The 24,654-nt window shown below is 41.5% G+C and overlaps 1 protein-coding gene across 6 annotated transcripts in view; it reads right to left on the bottom strand.

The window, feature by feature from the left end:
• FBXW11 (F-box and WD repeat domain containing 11) overlaps positions 1–24,654 on the bottom strand; it is a 79,395-nt gene that overhangs the window by 25,594 nt on the left and 29,147 nt on the right. For all 6 annotated transcript variants that reach the window (XM_034066796.1, XM_034066795.1, XM_034066797.1 and 3 more), the window contains 3 exons: positions 12,120–12,182; positions 10,816–11,041; positions 626–812 (listed from right to left, as the gene is read on the bottom strand). In XM_034066796.1, coding sequence (XP_033922687.1) covers positions 626–812; positions 10,816–11,041; positions 12,120–12,182 — 476 coding nt within the window. The remainder of the gene's footprint in view (positions 1–625; positions 813–10,815; positions 11,042–12,119; positions 12,183–24,654) is intronic.

Genomic DNA, 24,654 nt, shown 5'->3' on the forward strand with positions numbered 1-24,654 from the left:
CAAACCTTAAAGGAATTCAAAATCTGCACAGAACAAAACCTGATGACATATGCACACACAACACTTGTGAGAGGTTCAGTATTGCTGTTACAACCCTTGTTACAATTTGACAGCTTTATTTAAAATGTCCAAGGCTAAAAAGGCAACAGGTGTTTTCCTTATGGTTTTCCAAATTAGTGTTCACTGTTTCATTAAGCTTTTAGCTGACAGGGTGTTGTCTAGTGCTCTTTACAACATGCCTTGCATTTTCCTAGGCACACCACTAGAGAGCACAGAGAAACAGGTTTCTAAAGCAGAAGCCTCAACCCCTGGGATACTCTTAAAAGGATAAAATAAACCCACCTTTGCCACAAACATAAATGGTTTCTCTTTGAGAGAAGCTTCTGCAGCCCAATCTATTTTACATTTTAAGGAAAAATAAAGTTGAATTGGAAATAGCTCATCTGTGAAAAGGAGAGGAGACACAGCCAAAGCAGAAACAGGAGCCGATAGCTCCATAGCAGACTTAAGCATCTTGGTGACACCAATTTACTATAAACTTACTTTTTGGCAGAGGTCTTGATTAGGGCAATTTGTAAAGGAGAACACTGTAAAAGGTGCATTCAGTTACTGTCACAGTACTTACCAACCCCTTCGTTCTGACAGTCCCTTCCATAGTGGATCTGTGCGTACCATTCTTTCAATCAATTTTTTCCATAGCATTCCCTCAGAGATGACTCTCTGCCATTCCTTACATACCAGCTCTGCTGCACAGAGTGATCTGGCATCAAGATAGGAAAGGATGTTTTCTGCTATGTGATCTAAGCCTTGCTCTATAAAGAAATAAAGGCAAGCAAATGTCAATCACTTCACAGTAAACTACTGAACAAGCTTTGCAATACATTCAGAGAATCCAGCACAGCTTTAAGGCACTAGAGCAACATGGTAATTCAATTATGATACCCAAAAGCACCAGTTACAGATTGATCCACACACATACATCAAAATCTGTGACACTTCACTCCTTTCCCAGTACAGTCTGTCTGCTGGACTGTCCCATTTCCACAGAGCAAGAATGAGCACAACCCAACATTTAGCAGTGTGCAAGCAGTAGAAAGCATTTTGCTTCTGGGCACAGAATCCTGGACTTTTTGAGCACTTAATGCATTGTATGACATGATCCGAAAAAGATTATCATCATAAAGCAGATGGTTTACTAACCAGCAGTAATAAAATGTCAATTCTTTTACTATTTCTTTGCATAACAATGGATACTTCAATTCAGAAGACAGGACTACACAGGAACAAACACAGACATAGGAAGAGTGCAAGCAGAAAACCTGCAAAAATTATCTCACATAAAATGCAAGAACATCTTTTCTACTCCTGTAATCTGCAGGTGCCAAGTCAACCCCTGACTTTTGTTCAGATAGAATAATAGAATTATCATAGAATGGTTTGGGTTGGAAGGGACCTTAAAGCTCACCCAGTTCCAACCCCTGCCACGGGCAGGGACACCTTCCACTGGAGCAGCTGCTCCAAGCCCCTGTGTCCAACCTGGCCTTGAGCACTGCCAGGGATGGGGCAGCCACAGCTTCTCTCGGCACCCTGTGCCAGCACCTCAGCACCCTCACAGGGAAGCTTCTGCACCATAAATTCTAGTGCAAAATCAATTTAGTTTAGCTTCACAAAGATTTCCCAATGTATCTGGAATAGCCACATGAACTGATAATACCTTTGCACCTTTCCTGCATCTGCTGCTCTCCCACCCTTAGGGCATGATGCTTTCTATGGTAACAGAAGGACGCGCGAGTGCGTGCACTGCTATCTGAGGACACTAGCTTTACTGGGTCAAACAATGAGTTCAGCAATGTATCACACAAGAACACCCAAGTAAAACAACATTATTCCAAACAAAAGCCCTTTGGCAGCACTCAGATATCCCAGGAACACCTAAGGTGTCCCTGCCCATGGCAGGGGAGATGGAACTAAATGATCTTTAAGATCCCTTCCAACCCAAACCATTCTAGGATTCAATTCTATGATTCTATCTACCAGGGCTCTGATTTCATCTGCAGCACAAGTTATATTGGTCAACAAGCAATAGTTATTAGTGCACTGGGGAAGCACTTGCTTTCACCGTGAAGATCCTCACTACCAGAAGCAGCCTATTAACCCATGTGATCTATCCTGGTAGAGTTAGATTCACATATTAAGTGCACTCAACACATCAGCAAATTCAAATATACCAGAATTGGGGTCCTGCCCACTAATCCACATCTACGTAAGGCAATGTGCTGCAGTATGTTACTTCATAATAATCAGTTAATACTTATCCAACAGCTCTGGATACTTGGGCTGAAGCCTGATAAAAATAATAGGCACATCAGTAAAGATGATGAATACAGTGAGCTGGTATCACAGATCTATCAAGACATAACCAGGTAGAATGCTGCATTCATTTGTCTCTGATCTTTGCTTAGAACTCGTCTTTTGCTGAGGGTGTTAGATTCAAAAATGTGATTGTAGTTGAATAGAGGGACCAACATAGAAACCACTCAGACAATCTACTTGCACTAAAGTTAAAATAGCATCCAACTTTTCTTGCTCACATTCCAGCTCCAGTGTCACTGGTCCCACAAAAACAATCACTGGAAAGTCTGTCACTTATTTCAAAGGACCTGCAATTCCACTTTCCCCAAAACTCCACTAGATCAGAGATCTAGAATAACTCCATCTTCATGAATCATGTATGCCATTTGGCCAAGCATGAAAAACATCTTTCAAAGTCAGGGATGATGACCTTTCTAATTTTCCACTTTATCCCATGACAGCCTAATTTAGGCTTCAAATAGGCCTCAAAAAATCAAAGAAACTACTCTTATTTTAAGAATTAACAAAGTGTACTCATATAGTCCTCCACTACACACTACATTTGGCATGCCCTTTGTAAAAATGAACAGCAATCAAAAGGAAAAAACAATACATGAAGTGTGTTCATTTCTTCTCTAATTCAGAAGAATGGTGGAAGCTTCTACCACGTAAATAAGTTTTAAACACACCTTTCAATACCAGTCATAACAGGTTCAAGTGCCTAAAAGCATAACAAGGTCCAAATAACCTGTGGGTCTCAAATCTAACCACTTTCAAAGCAGTAAAGTCTCTCTTATAACAATACCATGTCTCAGAGCAGCTTTAAGCTGCACCATTTCCTACATAAGCAGTTGAAGAAAATACCAGGGCATTGAAATAAGTCACAAAAGCAGTCTTCCAGCCAGATGCCTCCCAGCCTTTCTAGTAAATAACAACTTGCAGGTTCTAAATACAGTTTACTTAGGATATGTTTATCTTACTGTGATGAAAGAAGCAGTTCTCAAGGTTCTTCCATAAAACATAATCACTGCAAGGTCATTTTCAAGAGTCATGAATCTCTGGGTATCAAGGAGACAAATTAATTCACTGTGCAAAGTGGAGGACACAGCTAGCTAAGAAAAGTAAGGAAAACAGGTCTGCTGAGTAAGCATCCCCCTGATTGTGAAGGTTGCAAGTGTGAACAGGGCACAGGCCATGTTTTAACAGGAACAGATCTAACTGTTATTGAGAATTTCCATACAAATAGTTGTGTTTGACAGTGTAAGATCAGCCCATGCAGAGCAAGTACATCATAGAATCTGTTAAATCTGTAACACTGGAATCACACAACACAATCCCCTATGTATTATCTCAGCCCAGAGAACATGCATTTTGAAGAGGCCTAGAAAAAATGTTCTGCATCAAGCAAACAGTTCCCAAAGCAAACAGTGCAGAGGATATGACAACCACCATAATTCCATCCCAGTGTTCAAGGCCACGCTGCACAGAGCCTTGGGCAGCATGGTCTAGTGTGAGGCATCCCTGCCCATAGCAGGGGGGCTGGAAATAGATAATCTTAAGGTCCTTTCCAACCCAAACCACTTTATGATTTTATGATTCTATGATTAATTCAAACTCTGTATGAGTAGAGCTGTACATTGAGGTTCCTGTACAAGAGGTGCTTAAGGCTCCTGCTTCACTGCACCATTTTCTTTTCAGTAGCCATTATACAACACCTGAACTTATCTCACCCTCCTTTCCCTCTCAAGAGAAGTTAGTGCACGTACACAGTTCAGGGGTAAAGGTGTATTAATATTTGTCTCACATAGGGATATTTAGTCATATCATTAAGTAATAAGAGTCTATAGCGCTATGAAATGACAGAATTGATAATTCAGTTCAACTGGCATCAGGCTGTTTCAAGGCTACACATCAAATATGAAAGTGAATGACTAACTTTGGAAGATGGAAGAAACTAGGATTAAACACCAAAGCAGGCTACAGGTAAAGCAGCAGACCCAGAAATTATTAAAAAGGGAGGAGAACACTCTGATGCCAACAGAATTTCTGCAAAATGAGGCAGAATGACAAGTGCACCAGCCTCCAGCTTCCAGCTCTTGCAGAGACACAATGATGTGACCCTGTCCCTTCCATCCGATAGGCATATTTAATCAGTGATAGCGTGGATGAAGAGCAGAGGCACACATCAAACAAATCTTTTCTGACAGCTTTAACTTCCCATTGTTAGAAGAAAAACACACCCCAGCTATATCTGGGTTCCAAGAAAAGCCAGGAGCACAAGATACACTGATGACAGTCAAAGATTTCAGTGTCTGCACTTTCAAGGAGTAAAACCCTTTACTGGTGAATCTGAAAGATCACAGGTGAAAGAGCAAATGAATAATGCAAAGGTCAACATATAAACTGTACTGCTGAAGGAACAGCTGTCCCTGGCAACACTGTGGACAAAATACCACTATTTATCTCTAGTAAAGATGGGGCAACAGGGTCCACGCTGAACAGGCACACATCCATCCGATTCTCTTCTCATTCCACAGTTGAGAAATGTGATTTTGTCCAATGGGCATCATTTAGTAAACCAATCATCACATATATACTCACGTTCTGAGAGGAGGGAAACTTAAATGCTTTTAGTCAAAGAGTACTAAGCAAACCTAACTCTACCCTTATTTCAAACATGTACTTAAAGCAAGGTTCTGAGGCAAAGCAGCCACGCTGGCACTCAGATCTATCGCTGACACCTCACTTAGGGTTTTGAGTGAGTTTTGAAGTGTAAAGATCATGAACATGTCAGGTGTGCAACAAACAATTCCCAAGGGATAAAGCAACAAACAGAAGTTATTCAAAGGAATTCATGCACAAACCAGTATTTTAAACGTTTATCTGTTGCTGCCATCTCCTGGCAACAAACTGAATGATTACCCTCCTCAGAGAGATGTGTGCTCCGAGGAGCTGTGAAGTTACCAGCTATCAGCCTAGTAAAAAGGCTACACTGAGAAGCATCCTTCGAACTCAAGCACATGGTTCTGTGGCATTTTGGTGGTGGTGGGTCTGGGGTTTTGCCCCTCTACTAACATACCCGTGTTATCTTTCAGAAGGCAATGAAGAGGACAGCTTTGGAGGGGACTTGATCTGCCTCTTGGGTTAGGACTACTGCATCATTTAGCTTTTGATGGCAAAGAAGTGCTTTGGAGGCAAGCACAAACACTTTAGGAGTTCCATATACAGCATATTCCATTACTAGAAACCCATGTTGTATTTTAAATCCTTTTTGTGAGTAGTAACTTACATGCCATTTAAAAAGTGTCAAAAGAATTTGATTTAGATCACAATTATGAGATCATAAAAGTATTTGGTTCACAGTCAATCAAGATGGTAGCACACACCAGTGCTGGTTTTCTACCCTAACACCTTGTGGCACCAGGCAAACACCAGGTTGCCAAAGTACATGATTTTATGCTTTTCTATTTAGAAATGAATGTGATGTCTGAATAATACCACGTGTGTATTCATTGACATATGTTCGAATGCTTTTAGTCTTTTCCTTGTGAAATACTACTTTACAAAAAGTTACACAGATTAAATGCAGTTGCATAGAACTGATCAAGAAAAATGGTACATGACACAATATTTTGCCATTGTTCAGTCTTCCACACAACTGCCTTTGATCTCTGTTCAGTAACAATACTTTAAAGAACAGTTGTGAAAGTCTGTATCCAAAGCCACCTCTCATGCTTCAAATCTGGAAATGGAACCTGATTGACCAAGGTACCACCATCAATTCATCCAAAAGCAAGGTCTTCCCCAGAAAGAGCAATCTCACCATTTCTGGCTGTCAATAGGACTATCTGAAGCAGAGATAAGGAGTTGGCAAACAACTGTTGAGGCACCAGGAGTCATTAATGCCATTACTCAGACGAAGAGAGGCAGAAAACTCACAGCACCATCAGACAGCTGACTCCAGCATCCCAAAACAAAGCTTCTCCTCCCGAGTTCGGGGAACAAAGCAAAAAAGACTATGCTCCAGAGTGCAAACAGAACTATCACATTGGTTTTGGTGCCTTCCTGTGGCATGTGCAGAACTCAGAAGTATCAAGCTATCAGAACTATCAAGTGTAAGTCCTAGGTCCTTCTCAAAATCTAATTTAAAAAGTCATTTTACTGTAACATATATGAAGCATTTAGAGACAGGGCCAGAACACAGTTCCTAAGGAGAGTCATCTCCATATAGTCCCAAAAATACATGGAAAATTCTCCTTCCTAACGTGAGGCTTGTTTTATACCTGTTAGGAATGTTCTCCAGCAGATTGAGACCTGATCGTCCATCTACAGGAGGATGCTTTATGGAACTATCAGACCAAACCCAAACATGAGAGAGACAAAACCCAAGTGACAAGTGCTCAGCTTGGTTTTATTCTCTTCATTAACCCAAGGCTTTTTCAGAATCTTGCTTGTGGTGTAATTCTAGTACCAAACATTCATTAACATTTAATTGAGCTAAACCAAGATTCTCAATAAAGGTAACTGCAATCAGCAAACATTTCCACAACAGCAAAGGCACATATGCATATCAGCTGGAGTCCGGAGGAGGCCACAGAGATGCTGCGAGGGCTGGAGCAGCTCTGCTCTGGAGCCAGGCTGAGAGAGCTGGGCTGGGGCAGCCTGGACAAGAGAAGGCTCCTGAAGGGGAGACCTCAGAGCAGCTCCAGTGCCTGAAGGGGCTGCAGGAAACCTGGAGAGGGGCTTGGGACAAGGGCCTGTAGGGACAGGCCAAGGGGAATGGCTTGAACCTGCCAGAACAGGGGAGACTGAGATGAGCTCTTAGGCAGAAGCTCTTCCCTGGGAGGGTGCTGAGGCGCTGGCACAGGGTGCCCAGAGAAGCTGTGGCTGCCCCATCCCTGGCAGTGTTCAAGGCCAGGTTGGACACAGGGGCTTGGAGCAGCTGCTCCAGTGGAAGGTGTCCCTGCCTGTGGCAGGGGTTGGAACTGGGTGAGCTTTAAGGTCCCTTCCAACCCAAACCATTCTATGATGATTCTATCTTGACCTGTACACTTTTAAAACATAAAGCCTAGTCTTTATGAAGCTAATATTCCACTGAGTTTTAAGGATCAACTGTGAATTACTAAGCAGAAGCCCTTTATTAAAATGCATAATTTTTACAAATTCTGTCAAACACTGGTCACAGTTAAAACCAGATTTTTAACAAGCAGAAACTTAAGTGTTTTTTGATGTTAAAACATGGCAATCTCCTATGAATACACAGAGCCTTGAAAGTTGCATACCAAGCACAAACACACAAATGCTTTGCTTAGCCACCAAATCTATTCTTAAGATTTTTATAGCTTGCAGAAGTGCACAGATTTAAATTGCTCACATTAAAAAGAGACATTAAGTAAAATATTTACCCTAATTAACATAGTAGGAACAGGTCCAAAGCACAGATACTTAAGATAGACTCGCTAGCATTATTCCAAACACACAGGACTAAGTTGAAGACACATTAAGGCCTGAAATAGCTGCATGTACCTATTTCACACCGACACTGAGTATTTAGTTTTATAAACAGTTTCTGAAGTAGGTACTAAACCCTATCAATTTTCTTTAGTAAAATGCATTCAGTACTTACTGGTGTGCTTTTCAAAGCAAAAAATTATGCCCCAATCTTATGCCTGTACAAGAGTTTCTGCAGTTCTATAGAAAATGGTGAAAACCAAGAGCAGCTGTTTATTATAGGTACCAGATGAAGGTTTGGTTCCATTTCAATAATAAATTAGAACAATTAAAATCCACAGCAATTTCAAAGCTCAATGTGTAAATATCATTTTGTATGAAAATGAAACCCAAACGTGGGATGTCAGCTCTCTAAAGCTGATTAGCATCAGAAATGAAACAGTCACTCAGATCATGCTACGCACAACATTTATGGCTTTAGAAACAAGTTTCAGAAGCAGTCAGGCAGAGCTTTACTTGCCTGACTCGGTGTAGAGCTCTCTTAGAGCTTTAACACACAAAACACATATGGAAGGGACTTTCTTTCCTAATGCAGAGTGAAACAGCAGTGCTCAAGGGGTCAAAGTTGTAATTCACTTAAGGAAAAGGAACAAGTTGGATGGGACCGTGCAAGTAACATGATTAACATCTTAAAGGTAATTAAGAGAATCAAAAGCATAGAGGTATCTTAAGTTATTCTTGCAATTATGCCATCCATTACACTCCACTGTCGTTTGACATGCTAAAGGAAACATTGTTGGCAGTTGTGGAAAAACAATGAGTATGGATCAGCTTCTGAGTTGCTCTCATCATACAATAGCTGATACTGCATTAGCCATACCCCATGATGATGATGAGCAGAAAAGAGCCTAACCTCAGCCCAATTTGTAAGAACAGACCCTGCAGACTAAACATTCTGCCACCACTTACTGAAAAGCACACCAAAACTATTACTTTGTCACTGAAGCAGAAGGAAGGCAGATGCTACAGACTTGGCCCATTTTTCCTGTATTCTCACAGGTGTAAAATCAGAAAGGACATTAAAAACTATTTCCATTGAAAAAATAATTATTTAAGACAGGCAAAACTATCTCCTAAGCTCCCCTTAACCCAGCTTCAGTGTGCACTTGAGCCCAGAAGCCCCCCGTGTGCTGGGCTGCACCCCCAGAGCGTGAGCAGCAGTCGAGGGAGAGGATTCTTCCCCCTCTGCTGCACTCTGGGAAGGCCCCCCCTGCAGCCCTGATCCAGCTCTGGGGCAGCAGCACAAGAGGGAGGTGGAGCTGTTGGGGAGAGTCCAGAGGAGGCCACAGAGATGCTACAAAGGCTGGAGCAGCTCTGCTCTGGAGAAGCTCTGCCCTGGATATTGAGCTCTGTGACTGCCCCATCCCTGGCAGTGTCCAAGGCCAGGTTGGACACAGGGGCTTGGAGCAGCTGCTCCAGTGGAAGGTGTCCCTGCCTGGGGCAGGGGTTGGAACTGGATGAGCTTTAAGGTCCCTTCCAACCTAAACCATTTTAGGATTCTATGATCACCATGACTGTTCACATTATTTTTAGTGAACTACAGTTATTCTATGGAGAAATCAGCATTTAATATTTTAAAAACAAGTTGGAAGAAACATCCACACTACCTAAAGGAAACAGCTCTCCACTTGAAACAAGGAGCATATTTATGTCTGTATTCCACATAATCTCCCTGTGTCCTACCTTATGCTCTTCAATCCTCTCCAACTACTCAGAAGTTCATTTTAGCCATGTTTGAAAGGTGAGCCTAAATTACCCCCCATCACCTCCAAAAGTTTAATTCCTCTAGGTTTTGTGAAAATACAGCAGCAGTCCAGAGCAGGAACCCATAATAACCAAGCAGCATCTGTTTCAGACACCAGGGGATCCATCATGCAAGACCACCTGAGCACACCAAGGCTTACAAAACTTCTGAGCTTGTAATATGACCAGTCTTCAAAGGAACTTTAGTGCTCCCTGTGCTCGAAAAAATTCCCAGTTTTCCAATTCCTTTGTATTTTCTCATCATCTGTTCTCAGTGTTCACCTTTGTGGCTTGGCATTTTGGGGATAACATCCACAGACTACTCATTCATTGCGGTGTGAATCTGTACTGTTGTAGTGGCAGTGGCAAGCAGAACACTGTGACCACTTATTTCATGCTTATTTCCCACTCTGGAAACAGTATCTACAAATTTACCTTTCAAAGAATGAAATTAATCATCTTCTCAAGCATCAAAAACGCTGGGATACAATTCCTTCCAGAAATTAATGGGAAAATATACACAACTGCCAGAAGACTGAAAGCTAACAATGCTATATACAGTTATTAATGCTCCTTTTTTAAGACATTAATTGAACATGAAATCTGTTCTTGCAAGTGCTAACTACTGATCCAAGTTTACACTGATGGGTGGCAGAAAAGGACTTAAGCAACTGGAAAAAGGAATCATGGCTGGACTATACAATGAAAATCCACAACTGCTTTTGCTCTGAAGTCAATAACCAGACCAGACGAACTAGACTCACTCATCTAAGCAGGAACTTTTTTATTTAAGACTTAAACTTAGAACTAAACTAAAATGTCATAAAGGACTTCTTAAATGCACACACCTCTGGAGTATTTTCTACACCTATGGGGTTTGTACAAAAAAGGAATTTAGACCAGAGCTTGCAGAGATAAAACTTTAATGACAACTCTCTTCCAATTTAAACACAAAGTGTTCTTCAGGATATGCTACTCAAACCCCTTTTACATGGAACAACACTGGCATCCAGTGGCCAATTCAATTAATCACAGAAGTGAATGACTTCAGCTGCCCTTCTGTTCCTCTTTTGACTAGGAAGCACCATTTCTTTATTGAAGACAATCTAAATCTGGATAATACCCAAAAAAGTTTGCGTGCAGCCCAAGCATTAAACAAAAGGAGAAATATTTGTGAATGTACCTCTTGTAAAAGAAATACCAATTTACCTGGTAACGCAGTGATGAAGTCCCGTTGTAACATGGGCTTCAAGTAAGAGTTAATATGTCCATGCTGATAGTGACACATTCGTGAAATAAGGTGTTCCACAAATTCAACTTGATCTGATTCAGACCACTGGTCAAAATATTTAATACACAAGTCTTTTTCCTTTTCGTAGTTTCCTTCCGATGGTCTTTTTCTTGAGACAATCACAGATGAAGTTCCATTACTTATCTGGTTTTAGAAAAGGAGTATCAGTATTAACACACAAGCAAGGTAACAGCTTTATAAGCACTCTCTCAAGGAAGAATATGTGAGAAGAAATAATTAAACCTAAGTTTTGAAACACAGTCTTCAAGCTATGGGTTATCCCATAGGAATTTCACCTTTCATAAAGATCAGTGAAAGGACTTTGCTCATAAGTATGAGTTACTTGTTACACTGAAAGACTTGAATTCTCTTACACCTCCTACCATGTGAACAGCAGGAAACTTAATTCATTTTAGAAGAAACTTCTCCAGATGAAACCAGTGGTTTCTGCTGCATATTGCAGTTTCCTCTGCTGCATACTGCACTCTGCCCCCACAAATGATTTATAAATGGTAACTTCCAACAGTTAAAATAATACACATTTAGAGACATACCAAAGTTGGGTATTAATACTGTAATTGACACAAAAATTCAAGAACTTCATGTCAATGTTGAACTGCTTGTCCATAAATGAAAACTGGGAATTACATGATGTCAAGAGCCTGCTTTGTTTTTGAAAGACAGCTCATGGCAATATTTGGGACGTGCACATGGAAACATCATTAAAATCCTGGGAGCTTTAGCTACAAAAAAGATGCTACAAGAACAACACCCCAGGACTTATTGCTAATTAGTAAACAGAACCAAAGATTGATGGCCAGGCTCTTCTGAGCCCTTCAGGAGACCAAGAGGGCTGCTGAGAACAACTGTCAGCACAGAAATATTCCCAAACTTCTTCAAAGCAAATTGGTTATAACTCCTTGCCAGGTGAAGGTGTTGATTTTTTCCTTCTGAATGACAGTCATGCTCAGAAAGGTTGATCTGTATTTTGACACAAAACCATCCTTTCAAGGTCAGCACCAACTCCAAAATCTGAGAAGATCTAGCAATTTCTCAAGTATTATTCATCAGTATCATCCTTCACTTGAAGGCTGAGCTAATTTTAGGGTGATACAGTCAACTACGTACAAGGATGATTATGCAGATGCGAGATTTGGAAGTTTCTCAAAAGCAGGAACATACAAAATCATGCCAACTCTCTCTACACAAATGTGAATCCTACCTGCCACAGGGTATTTTTCTTTGGAGACTCATCTTCATTCTGATCCTCCATTACTGATGTGTTCTAGGAGAAAAGAAAGGGAAAAAAGAAGACTTATGACTTCACTTTATTATTCTATGGCAATTCCTTGCTCTACAAGCATTATGAAAAAGCAAATCAATTGAACAGATAAAATTCATTTTCCCAGTGAACAGAATTGTCAAAGATTTCTGGCCACAGAACCTGGATATTATAAATAAATTCTCCTTTTAACTGACATGTTTATCAATTCCATTTACTGTAAAGATAACTCCCCAACCCCGCTTCAATTTCCTTTGACAGGTTTTCATGCAGCCTTTCAACGCTTTTCTCACTGGGAAATAAATTCACTTTCATCCTACTCAAGCCAAAGTAATTAAACCTGTCAAAGTAATCAACCAGCACTTTCTGCCAAAGTTAAATTGCATACATCTAGTTGAAAGAAAATAAAATCACTACTCACTACTTACATGCAACAGAATACAATTTTTTCCCCAGCTCTAAGCTTACCACAGGGAGGAGGGACCATTCTCTGCAGAACATCTCTGTAATTCAGTGCCACAGCCTGTGTCCTATAACCCTTGGCAGTAACCATCTTTCTTCACCCTGACTTAATTACAGTGCTCTCCCCATGTTATAACTGCTCCTCCCTACTGTTTCCTCCCCTTTTGTTCAAGGAGAGATATAATTTCTGTAGACATTCAGATTCAAGTGTTTCTTTTCAAGCTTACCTCAGGTTTTCAGAACCTTTTACTCATTTCTTCTCTTTTTTGTTTCTTAATTATCTGCTCCTCAATGCTGTCCATACCACAAGTACCATCTATTTCTACCCACTCAGTGGTATCCCACACCTAGGCAATTACTGCTTATTTGGCTCCCCACCAACCCTGTCCTCCCCATCCTTTGTACCCAGGAGACACCAGCTAACTGGCATGAAAAACTGAGTGCCTTAAACCATTGCCTGTATTTAGTTCAGCCTTCTTCCTCTCTATCAGCTGTCTCAGCAGAAAGCGGAACAACACACTCAAGTAAGACACATGATGGAATAAGTCACACAACTCTTTTATTCTTGCCATCAGAGATTAGGGATTAACCCCTTAACAACTACATCCACCCCCACTGAAAAGACCATTTCACCTCAAAAGCATTCACTCTTTCATCTCCTCTTTCCTGCATAAGGGACATACCACATCAAAATCAGGAAACTCAGAAAATTAACAGCATCACCCCTGTAGGCAAGGATCCCTCCACCACCTGGCTGCACTGCTCTGGCTGAAGTCTACCTTGGATCTTCTCTGCCTTAGAGTTGCCAAAGAACATGCACAAAATACTGCATTCTAAATATTATGCACAGTGGGTGATAGAAAAAAATCTTGAGTCTCTCTAGTTATGATGCACATGACAAAGATAACCTCAGAAGATTGCTAGTGGGGCATCCAGAAATGGGCAAAAGCTGTAAAGGTTTTGTTACTCTGCAAATATGTACACTTTAGTGTTTCTGGACACAGAACAGTAACACTGGAAAAGTAAACCACCCTTTCCACATTTTCGGATTTAGTCTCCTCATGGCCATTCCAGTTATTCACAACTACACACTGGTCACAACCAGCACTGTCACTGATGTGCAGGTGATGTGTGAAGGATGCTCTCCCACTGCCTGCTGCCACAAGAGGGAGCACAAATCAGTTGTAGGCTTACTGGTACCCAACTAGCCCACACCAGTTAAGCTATTCTGGAAAGCAAATGTGACTACAGCAAATTATGCAGGGGGGGTTAATTTCGTTTTATTTTAAATTTCAAAGTGTAGAAATATTCATTACAGTGATTAGATGTTGTTAACAATGTTTTAAATTAGTATGTCTTTAAATGAGTAAGTAACATCTCACCTGTTTTGCAGTTAAAGGCTAAGTATGTGCATTGATCCTGTGAACTAAGAACAAGGAATGGGAACTCTCCTTTAGAATATCAAACACGGATGGCTTGGATCAGCTGATTCAGCAGAAATCCCACATGAGATCAATTTAGCCCTAGTCAAAATTTCCTTTGGTAGCTCATGGTGAGACTGCCATTGCTTTCTTCTGCTCCTTCATCAGGAAGCATCACAGAGATCACTGCTAGCTTTCCCTGGATGCAGGCTAAGAACTGTCTCCTAAACATCACATCTTTTCAGTCTAGGAACATATAATAGAACTATAGCAGAGCAGCACTGTAACACCAAGTGCGCAAGAACACAAAATTCACCAAAATTAGACTTCCACACTAGGCAGATTGCAGAGCAGGTTTTTGTCTGGTGTGCACCTTACTCAATTCTACAGTGCCTCTGGTGCTGCCAAGGTAAAGAAAACTGGTTAGCAGGCTTCAGGAGCATGATACATCCTTGGCATGTCCACTGATACAAGGGAGGCCTGCACTTCTGCACCAATCCACTGGTCTCTCTTCCTTCAGAAGATCAGAGCACAGTGTTGGCTAAGACAATAGTGTCCTGGATCCACAAATGGATGACCTGGCAGAAGCAGTACTGCTGCTGAGGGATATTTCCATTTCTCCAACATCTGGGCACTCACAAACATTGTGAGGGCAGGCTAAACAGATTGGTTTTTAGGCTGGAAACTTAACACTGCATTTATGTATTAAAGCAAGAAGTAGATAACTGTATCTACTTCTACAGTGTTGATTGTGAGTTTGCTCTTTCCCCATCCTAAACTCACTCCAGATTTTCTCTGTGTATTTTAGTGCTTGATGGGTTTAATCCTTCATTCTCTCCCTTTCTGATCCCAGATATATAGCTTAATTTCCCTATTATATCTGCTCTTCTTAATAAATTTGCTCTACTTCCATCTTTGACACTTAATTTTAGGGATTATTGCCCAGATCACATACAACCTAACCCAGACTATAATGTGTCATAGATCCATAGAACCCCAGGTTGGAAGGGACCTCAAGGCTCGTCCAACCTTTCCAGGCAAACCATGACACAGACTAGATGCCCCATCACCCTGTCCAGCCCAATCTTAAATGTGTCCAGCACTGAGGAATCCACCATTTTCCTGGGGAGATTATTCCAATAGCTGATTGGTTTCCTTGGAAAAATCTTCCTCTTGTGTGTCTCTGAAGCACTAAAGCCTACTAACTGAAGACTGAAAGATGACTGAAGGGATCCCTCTCTGCTGTCTGGAAGAAGCAATCAGACATCTCTAATCTGTCCTGTACATCCACAGCACTTGGCAAAGAAGAATTTCAGAATTCCTAACAGCTGTGTCACTGGTTCTTGCTCAGAAAGGCCTCCAGCTCTTGTGCAACAAGAAAGATAGGCATCTACAAGTGCACCTCTTCCCTTCATCATGCTGTTGCCTTCTCCCAACCTCTACCTTGTTGCTCACCCCACCCAACCTCTATATAAAGCTACCTCACTGGCCACCTCCACAGGTTCCCCAAGTAGCTTTAAAGTGGCATTAACATGGACTTCACACCATCTGCCTGCAACTCTGCTGCTGAATACAATCAAGACTTCTTACTCCAGTACTTCTGGCGAGGCCATGAGCCCCTGCAATACCAAGGACCAACGCTTGCAGACTCTGAAAGAACAGGCTTGGCTTTTTACCACCAGAGCCTAGCAGCTTCCCACAGCAGATGCATAACTTCATAACTCCTAAATATTGCCAATTTATTCCATCTATAAGTTCATTTTTTCCATTAATTCTTGTTCACTTGCTCACAGCTCTTGCAAAAGTAGAATGATTATTTCCAAGCAGCTGTCATTCCTAAATTAGTCAGCTTGGAATAAGTGCTCCCCATCCCCTACTGGGAATAGCAGTGACAACAAAGAGATAACAATGGCTCTAAGCATAGATGCTTTCTGTTGCCCTACAGTTGTTATAACCCAACTGAATCAAATTACACTGAGAAAAGCCTGTATTGACTTCTACTAACAGCAAACCCAGCACTGGTACTAAAACTTACTAATTGCTCTACAAGCTGTAGAATTTTAAAAGCCTGTTTCCTCAAGATTTGCATCCCATACTCCTCACCTAGCTCTGCAGTACCTTCAAGCTTTCTTTGGTCTTTCTGCTCCACAAAAGCACAAAGGCTTTGGGATTTCTGAGATGCAGATGAACACTGTAAACAGGTTCCAAAGTTACTTGAGGAGGAAGAGGTACAAGTGTAACTACATGAAGCTCATTTCCTCTGGAGGTTATGAAAAGCTTCTAAAAATAAAACCAGCCATGAATGTCAAGGCTGGATGGGTTGGAGCAACCTGATCTAGTGGAAGGGTAGTTGGAACAGGATGAGCTTTAAGGTCCCTTCCAACCCAAACCCTTCTAGGATTCACTCTGTAATCCCCAAAAGCAAAAATTGTGTAGGTATTATAAGACTTCAGGTACCTAAATCTGGCATCTCAAGCATAACAGTTCCACATACGTATACAGGGATGCTGGGGAGGGACTGTTCATTACGGACTGTAGTGATAGAAAAAGGGGTAACAGGTTGAAACTTAAACAGCAGAGGTTTAGACTGGATATAAGGAAGAAATTCTTTACTGTGAGGGAGGTGAGGCACTGGAATGGGTTGCCCAGGGAGGTTGTGAATGCTCCATCCCTGGCAGTGTTCAAGGCCAGGTTGGATGAAGCCTTGGGTGATACGGTTTAGTGTGAGGTGTCCCTGCCCACGGCAGGGGGGTTGGAACTGGATGAGCTTCAGGTCCTTTCCAACCCTAACTATTCTATGATTCTATGGTTGTACAACATTACGTACAAAAGCACCTAAGTTTTTCTGCAGATGAATGGCACTCAGCCTGCAAGGCTAATCTTGCTCGTGTGAGATATGAAACAAGGGCTGTATCTTTCTGGCAGAAATCTATCAAACCTGCAAGGACCAAACTCCTACCAGATTTCTTGTTAGCTACAGGCAGGTAACACTGGGTCTGCACCATGCTCCAGGACTTGAGAGTGCCTTTAGTAATTTAATTGGCTCTGAAGAAAAACAGCATGGTGCAGCTTTGTTCTTTAACCCAGTTTTAAGTTCCAGTATTGAGAGAGCAATTACAGAAGTGATAGCAGTAATCCTGGGAACTGGGACAAGACATACAAGTCACAGGAGCAGTACCTAGCAAAGCAGACAACACTGCTAAGCTGCTTTGATGAGAAGCTTTTGCCTACCGACAAATGGATTCACAGGATACAAAGGATGGATGGAAAAACTAGACAACAGCAGCGCTACCTTGACAAAAAGAAATAGCAGTCTTGAATTACTGTATTTTCAGCTATAACGTAAAGAAAAGAAGTAGAAAATAAGAACTTCTATTTCTCACTGCCCTTGAGACTACACCAGTAACTCTCATCTGAGTTAAAGACCAAGCTAAGGTAATTATAAAACTCCCACTCCACGGAAGAGATACCAGGAAATTTCGGTTAAAATCACAAAATAAGAAAAACTAATTAAAACACTTGAGCTAAAGTTGTTCAAAGCCAGGCTGGATGGGGCTTGGAGCAACCTGGATTAGTGGAAGGTGTCCCTGCCTGTGGCAGGGGGTTGGAACTGGATGAGCTTTAAGGTCCCTTCCAACACAAACCATTCCATGATTCTATGAAACATGCTCTTCATCTGCTTTAGTAAATCACTTCTGTATCTGACTTTAGAGAAGTTCAAGAAATGTTAAAAAATAACTAATATATATTTGGACATCATGAAGCCAAGCACAGCAGATTAAGCTTGAGCTCTGTACGCTCAACTTGCCTTCTGAAACCAGCTTTGCAGCGCAAGGATTGCTGAAGGTATCAATTACACATTCACCCAGAGGAGGAGACGAATCCACCATCCTATGCAACAACTGGACCACAACAGTGAGGAGGGAAGCTGGGTAACCATCTCTACCATCTAAAAGTGATGAGCATGTGCCCCTCATGGCTTCCTGCTTTTAATATACTCAGAAAACCCCGAATGGTTTAAAGCATTTCCAAATGAATGCAAGCCTCTCCTTCAGATGTAATGGTCACCATTTTCTAATCCAGGAGCCTGTTAAACAGTGTTTATTAGCAACATCTTGATACTTGATCAGGGACAGGAGGGGATTTTCTTCTTTTAACTACTGAGAGACTTAATAAAAACATAGCATAGTACAAACACTAAATGAGGTTGGAGGACCACTAAAGTGTACTAAATCCCTTCCTTACTGCACAGGTCAACAATTTGTATGTACCAGTCTGCAAAGAAATGCAAAACCACTACAGTGCTTCCAAGTACCAGGTCAGAAGTAGGTGCTCATCCTAACCATTGCAAAGAACCCCCCTTCAGAAAGCTTCTTCAGAAGCAGAGCCATGGGCTATATATGAACCAATGACACAAAAGATACGTGTATCAAAGGAATAAGCATAAGAAGTATGGACAGTCATTCAGATCTGGTCAATGAAGATGTCTGGTGCCACAGAGAAGACAGCACAAGCAGCAACACACCTCAGCTATGGGTTTAACATCCCTACAGAAAGTGGTTCCTTGCAATATTTATCCATTATGTAAAAAGATAAATATGCATTTTTGCTTAATTTAGTGAGAAGCAAAGAATATTGGGGGGAGGAAGTCTCTTGAGAAAAACAGAAAACACAGCCCATGACCAAATGATTGTCCAGTTAAAGAGTTTCTAAAAACATGGCACATAACCCCCTGTTCCCAATCACTATAAAGCACTTGGAAAACAAAGCTCTAAGGTTCATGAAGTTAATCTTGACTTAGGTGCAGGTAGTGCTGTAAGGAGCAGGGTGTTGGCCTCAATGATTCATAAGGACCCCTTCCAACTTGAGATATTCTATGATTATAACTTGAAAGTTATCTTGCTGACCATGGACATGCCTATATTTGACATGTGTATTAGTAGCTGCTTGTTTCACCTTAAGCTAAACTACTGATGTAAGCCCTAAGGATCTGCACAAATTCAGCTCAAGACACTTCATTTCCTACCTAGCTAGTCTGCCCAGTTGCCAGGTTTTATTTTAGTGCAGTTATTGCTAGAAATTCAAACAAAAATATACTTGAAATACTAAAAGAGTCTCCAAGATCCAACAGCTGAAGGCAAAATTAGAAAAAAGCCTCATGCTGAAAATAAGGCATCAGTTTTATTTGGCCCCTGACTAATCACCACCGAGCTTACAGGAAGATTGGGTAAATTCAGTACCAGCAAACAGCTCCCCAGTTTGTGTTTCAGGTTGCTAAAAAAACCAACACCATAGTTTGACCACAAGCTGTAGATGTGATGTTTTTAAAACATAGTCAACGCTTTTATAGCCCTGGACTGATACCCCCTTGGGGTTTTTTTTGGTTTTTATTAGTAAGTTTTGTCCAGAGCAGTAACTGCCCCAGAACCGACAGCTGCCTGGTTCCTGCCTCTGCTCAGAGAAAAAAACCTCAAGTCTATCTTCACCTAAATTGTAGAATCCTAAAGTGTTGGAAGGGACGTTAAAGCTCATCCAGTTCCAACCCCTGCCACAGGCAGGGACACCTTCCACTGGAGCAGCTGCTCCAAGCCCCTGTGTCCAACCTGGCCTTGGGCACTGCCAGGGATGGGGCAGCCACAGCTTCTCTGGGCACCCTGTGCCAGCGCCTCAGCACCCTCACAGGGAACAGCTTCTGCCTAAGAGCTCAGCTCAGTCTCCCCTGTTCTGGCAGGTTAAAGCCATTCCCCTTGGCCTGTCCCTACAGGCCCTTGTCCAAAGCCCCTCTCCAGGTTTCATGCAGCCCCTTTAGGCACTGGAGCTGCTCTCAGGTCTCCCCTTCAGGAGCCTTCTCTTGTCCAGGCTGCCCCAGCCCAGCTCTCTCAGCCTGGCTCCAGAGCAGAGCTGCTCCAGCCCTCGCAGCAGCTCCATGGCCTCCTCTGGGCTCTCTCCAACAGCTCCACGTTGTTCTTGTCTTGGGGACTCAAGAGCTGGCTCAAAAGAACACAAGCAGGTACTAAACAAGTTATTCTGTTTAATCACTAATGCTTTGATGACTGGCAATTAGTACCAGTATTTTAACTTGCTTTCTCAAGCACCTGTCTTTACCTTAAACTCATTACAAAATTAATTTGCAGTTACTTCCCTAAATAAATAACTGGGTATCTCTAAATATTCAGTACACCTGACTTAACATGAACATAATCACAGAAGTCAGATCATTGTGGCCTGTGTCCGGAGACAACTAAACTACATAACTTACTTTTAAAATGATATTGTACATGAAAATGATCAGCAGTTTATCAGCTACTATTCTAATGCTATTTCACTTAACACTAAGCAAGGGCTCCAACTCCACCACAGAGCTTCTGGTGATGGCATGTCCTTTTAACAGTTAGAACAGTTTGAAACCACATGGCAGAGCAGTGAATTTGTTAATTCACAGACAACCTGCGAAGCACAATTGTTGATGAAGTAAGAACCTAACAGCAAAATCACTGTGCTGGCTTTTAGTACTTCAGAAATAGTGGAACACAGACTCTTATAAAGATTAGGATTAAAAAACAATCATTCCCTGATTAAACTAGCAGCCAGCTTAGGTTGTAATAAGAAATGTGCTACTTTCATCCAAGTCACCAGCTCCTTTTCCAGCTTGCCTGTATTGCCACTCAAACTGATAGCACTTAGGGGAAAAGAAATGTAAGTTCCTGCGATCCCAAGAGATACCCAATGTTTTCAGCAGCAGAGAAAGTCTCTAAAATTAGATGGGGGAATGTTTTTGATCCATCAGCCAGTTCTAGAAATCTGTGGTGGTATTTTGTTGTTGGGTTTTGGGGCTTTGGGTAAATACGCAATAGCTTATTACTCCTTACAGCAGGCTTACCTCAACAGGTACTGCGGGATCACGTCTACCACGCTCCTTGCATAACTGTTTCAAAGACACCCTAGCTCTCATTTAATTTTCTAAGTGTCTGGAGTAAAGAGTCAGTAATCCAAACCTGCCTGTATCCATCCTGGGTTAATATGTTGTATTTACAAGGACAATGAGCACTGAATTGTGTAATTGTGGCAACTGGATGACTCATCCCTGCACCATTCTGAGTACGGATCCATGATGGCTGCAAAACTTGCACATCATGCAAACTCTCTGGCTGAACATAAATATGTTGAGTCCCAAATACATATATATATATATATGTATGTATATTAATCACTTTCTCCACACCTGCCTCTGAACAGAATACACCAGTTTTAAGAAGAATCAGCTTACTAAAAATATGGCCAATGCAGTTTTACATTGAGCTAGACAATGTCTGAGGGCTACATTAAGCTTGGCTGTAATGTGTTCCATAGTTCCTACAAGCTCAATTCAAGCTGGTTGTTGAAAACATTGAATAATAATTATTAATAATAATAATTATAATAATCAATAATAAATAAATATAATGATATTATCATCATCTCAGATTGTGAAAGAGCAGCCAGCAGCAAAGGGCAGCCAGCAAGTCTCACTGCAATGCTGAGGTTTACTGATCATGTTCTACTTCAGATGAAAACTGGACTCTGCAGCCCTTTTCCAGCCTAACAGGAGGTTTAATTATACCTCCAGCTTACAAGTGTTGTTTGTTTTAAAGCTGTCTCAGCTCATGCCTTTTACTATACAGTCACTCACCCGCTCTTGGCAGATGTTGGATGCAGGCAGTATAGCAATCCACATTCTTGCCCACAGCAGAAAAAACTCAATACTTAAATAGTCTCAAAACTTTGAAAGTATATTAAAACAGCCATCGGGCTTATCATTAATTGTTGCTGCAAATGGTTGCAATCACTTCCCTAAAGCATTCCAGAATTAACTTTCACATCTCTATAGAGTACAAATACACTAAAAGCTAAATCCTTTCTGCTTGCAAGTAATGATTTTAACAGTGAAATGTTTACACAGCAACATGGCTGTGACAAACTGACTGCAGCAAGGTACAGGCACAGGGAGAAGGTACTGGTTTTCTTTTGGTTTTTTTTTTTAAGACACATTACCTGAAGTTCTCAGCTACAATTACTATTATTGTTTGCAGCTCTAACAATATTGCTAATCATAGAATCCCAGACTGGTTTGGGACCTTAAAGTTCACCCAGTTCCAACCCCTGCCACAGGCAGGGACACCTTCCACTGGAGCAGCTGCTCCAAGCCCCTGTGTCCAACCTGGCCTTGAGCACTGCCAGGGATGGGGCAGCCACAGCTTCTCTGGGCACCCTGTGCCAGCGCCTCAGCACCCTCACAGGGAAGAGCTTCTGCCTAAGAGCTCATCTCAGTCTCCCCTGTTCTGGCAGGTTAAAGCCATTCCCCTTGGCCTGTCCCTACAGGCCCTCGGCCAAAGCCCCTCTCCAAAACTTCAAATTACACCTCATACTGCACAACACTGTGTACAAAAGCCGTGAACTGGACTGCAAATTGTACAGTTTTCTATTCATTATGTTCATGGATAAGGCAAAAAACACCCCTCTCTGCCCTACACAATTAATAAGTCCATTAACAGTATTTCAGACACAAGCTTCAGGCTAAGTTAGTAATTAGATGACTTCAGATTCATCAAGAAATAAATTAGCCTATGTTAAGATTAACTACATTTGCAACTTAGCTGCCTGGTGCAAAATTAAAACATTTTAAGGGTTATTCCTAGATTCCCAGAGGGAATTTAGGTTCAGATCTCTGCTGCTGGTTCCCCATGAAACCAGCTCTAAATTTCATCACCTCAATGTGCTGGCCAGAAGACAGGCAGCCCCCTCAACACAAGGGTGGCTAAAAAGGTTATGAAGGACAGAACATTAATGGGCATCACAAATACAGACACTGCAGCTAGTTCAAGAGCCAGATCATTAACCTGATCCAAGTTTCTAATCCCATCCACTACTGCTTAACACATGGCACTGGTGCTCATCATCTTTTTCTTCCCCCGAGATCTAGAGGGGATCTGCAGCCCTTTAACCTGAAGTAAAACAATGAACTGGAACACAAGGAAGAGTAACAGCAGATGTGTACTTCCAACTTGAGAAAAGCATGTGAGCAACAAATACCACATGTCAAAGCACACAACTTGTTTAAAAACAAGCCCACAGCCACAAATTTACTGGCATTAAATACTAATACACTAGGACTGGGAACCAAAAGGTGCCCTAAGCTTCAATTAAACAGTCAATACTTTCCTCCAAGCAAACCTATTTCATCACTTTTCCTAAGATCAGATTCTGGCACTTCTACACCCCTTCTTGCCTTTCCTAGCCACCAGAACTACACCCGAATTTATCCCTATTCTTAGGTTTTTTCACTTCCCCAAAGATCAGCAAAAACTTCAAGCAGATTTTGAAGACATTTCTATACAGACTTCCTCTGTAGAAGTTATAAAAAGGTTACTCAAAACCACCAAGGAGTCTGAAATACTAAAATTGCAGCAACCCTCAATTATTTGTCTTTTGCAAAATAGAAGGTATTTGCACACTAAAGAAGCAGTGAAAATGTAGCCACCACAATGCAATAGTTAACTAAAGCCTAGAAGTAGTCAGCTACTCCAAGAAAGACACATGACATTAAGTGCATTTTTCCTCCCTCCAAAGATACATGGCAAAGTATTTCAGATTTGGCAACTCATGAAACTGTATCAATCCATCAGAACTATTCAGGAAATCCTAATCACTCACTGAATGTTCGAAACACAATCTTTTGCTTACAGACAATCTCAGTGTGCTCTTGTAATTGCTGATATCTGAGTAACCAAAAACCTGGAGGAAAAACTTATCTCAGAAAAGGCTGCAGAGTAACTTCAGCTAAAGAAAAAACCTTCAGTAATATAAGATGCAAAAAGAATCCCTCAAATCTTTCAAATACCCACTCATATGGTATATACCATATACCGTATATCATATATCAAATACTTGCCTGGGGTTAGCCAGACACTGCATTCAAGTGCTGATTTTATCTAGGTATTAAAAGGAATGTGCAAGTGCATAATTTAGATTTCACATGATTGATATAATGGGTGTCTCAATGCTCCTGACCTGTAAGGCCAGCACCACTTCTCCCCCTACGACTTCAAGGTACAGTTGATTAATACAAAAGCCCATCATTATAAAGAGTCTGCAGAACAGGATTTGAGAGCAGGAGGAACAGTTGCCCAGTGTCTCAGGTTCCTCATTTTGGAAGATTATTTTTAATCTCCATCACACCAGTGACTTGCTGCACATTACAGTACAGCCTCTTGTGGTAGCATAAGTGAAAGGGGGTGGCTGCTGCACGAGGCAGTGGATCAAAAAGGCAAGGGACAGCTGAAACCATCGTCTTGTGCAATGAAGCCTTGAAACCAAAGCCGTGACCACCACAGCATGCCAGCAAACATCTCCTCACTTCCTGAAGACAGCTGGGTTTGATGTCACTTCAATAGGAAAACTGCTGTTTCATTTACTTCTGAACAAAAGGACAGCATTATACAAAGTTCCAGCTATGGTTTCTGTGGCCTGATCCAGAATCTGAAAGGGCTTTTGCTTCCGACAAACTGTACTGAAAGATAATTTTGAAGTTAGAAGGGCTCAAAAAGCATTTAATA

The sequence above is a fragment of the Melopsittacus undulatus genome, chromosome 10, assembly GCF_012275295.1.
Source record: "Melopsittacus undulatus isolate bMelUnd1 chromosome 10, bMelUnd1.mat.Z, whole genome shotgun sequence".
Lineage (NCBI taxonomy): Eukaryota > Metazoa > Chordata > Aves > Psittaciformes > Psittaculidae > Melopsittacus > Melopsittacus undulatus.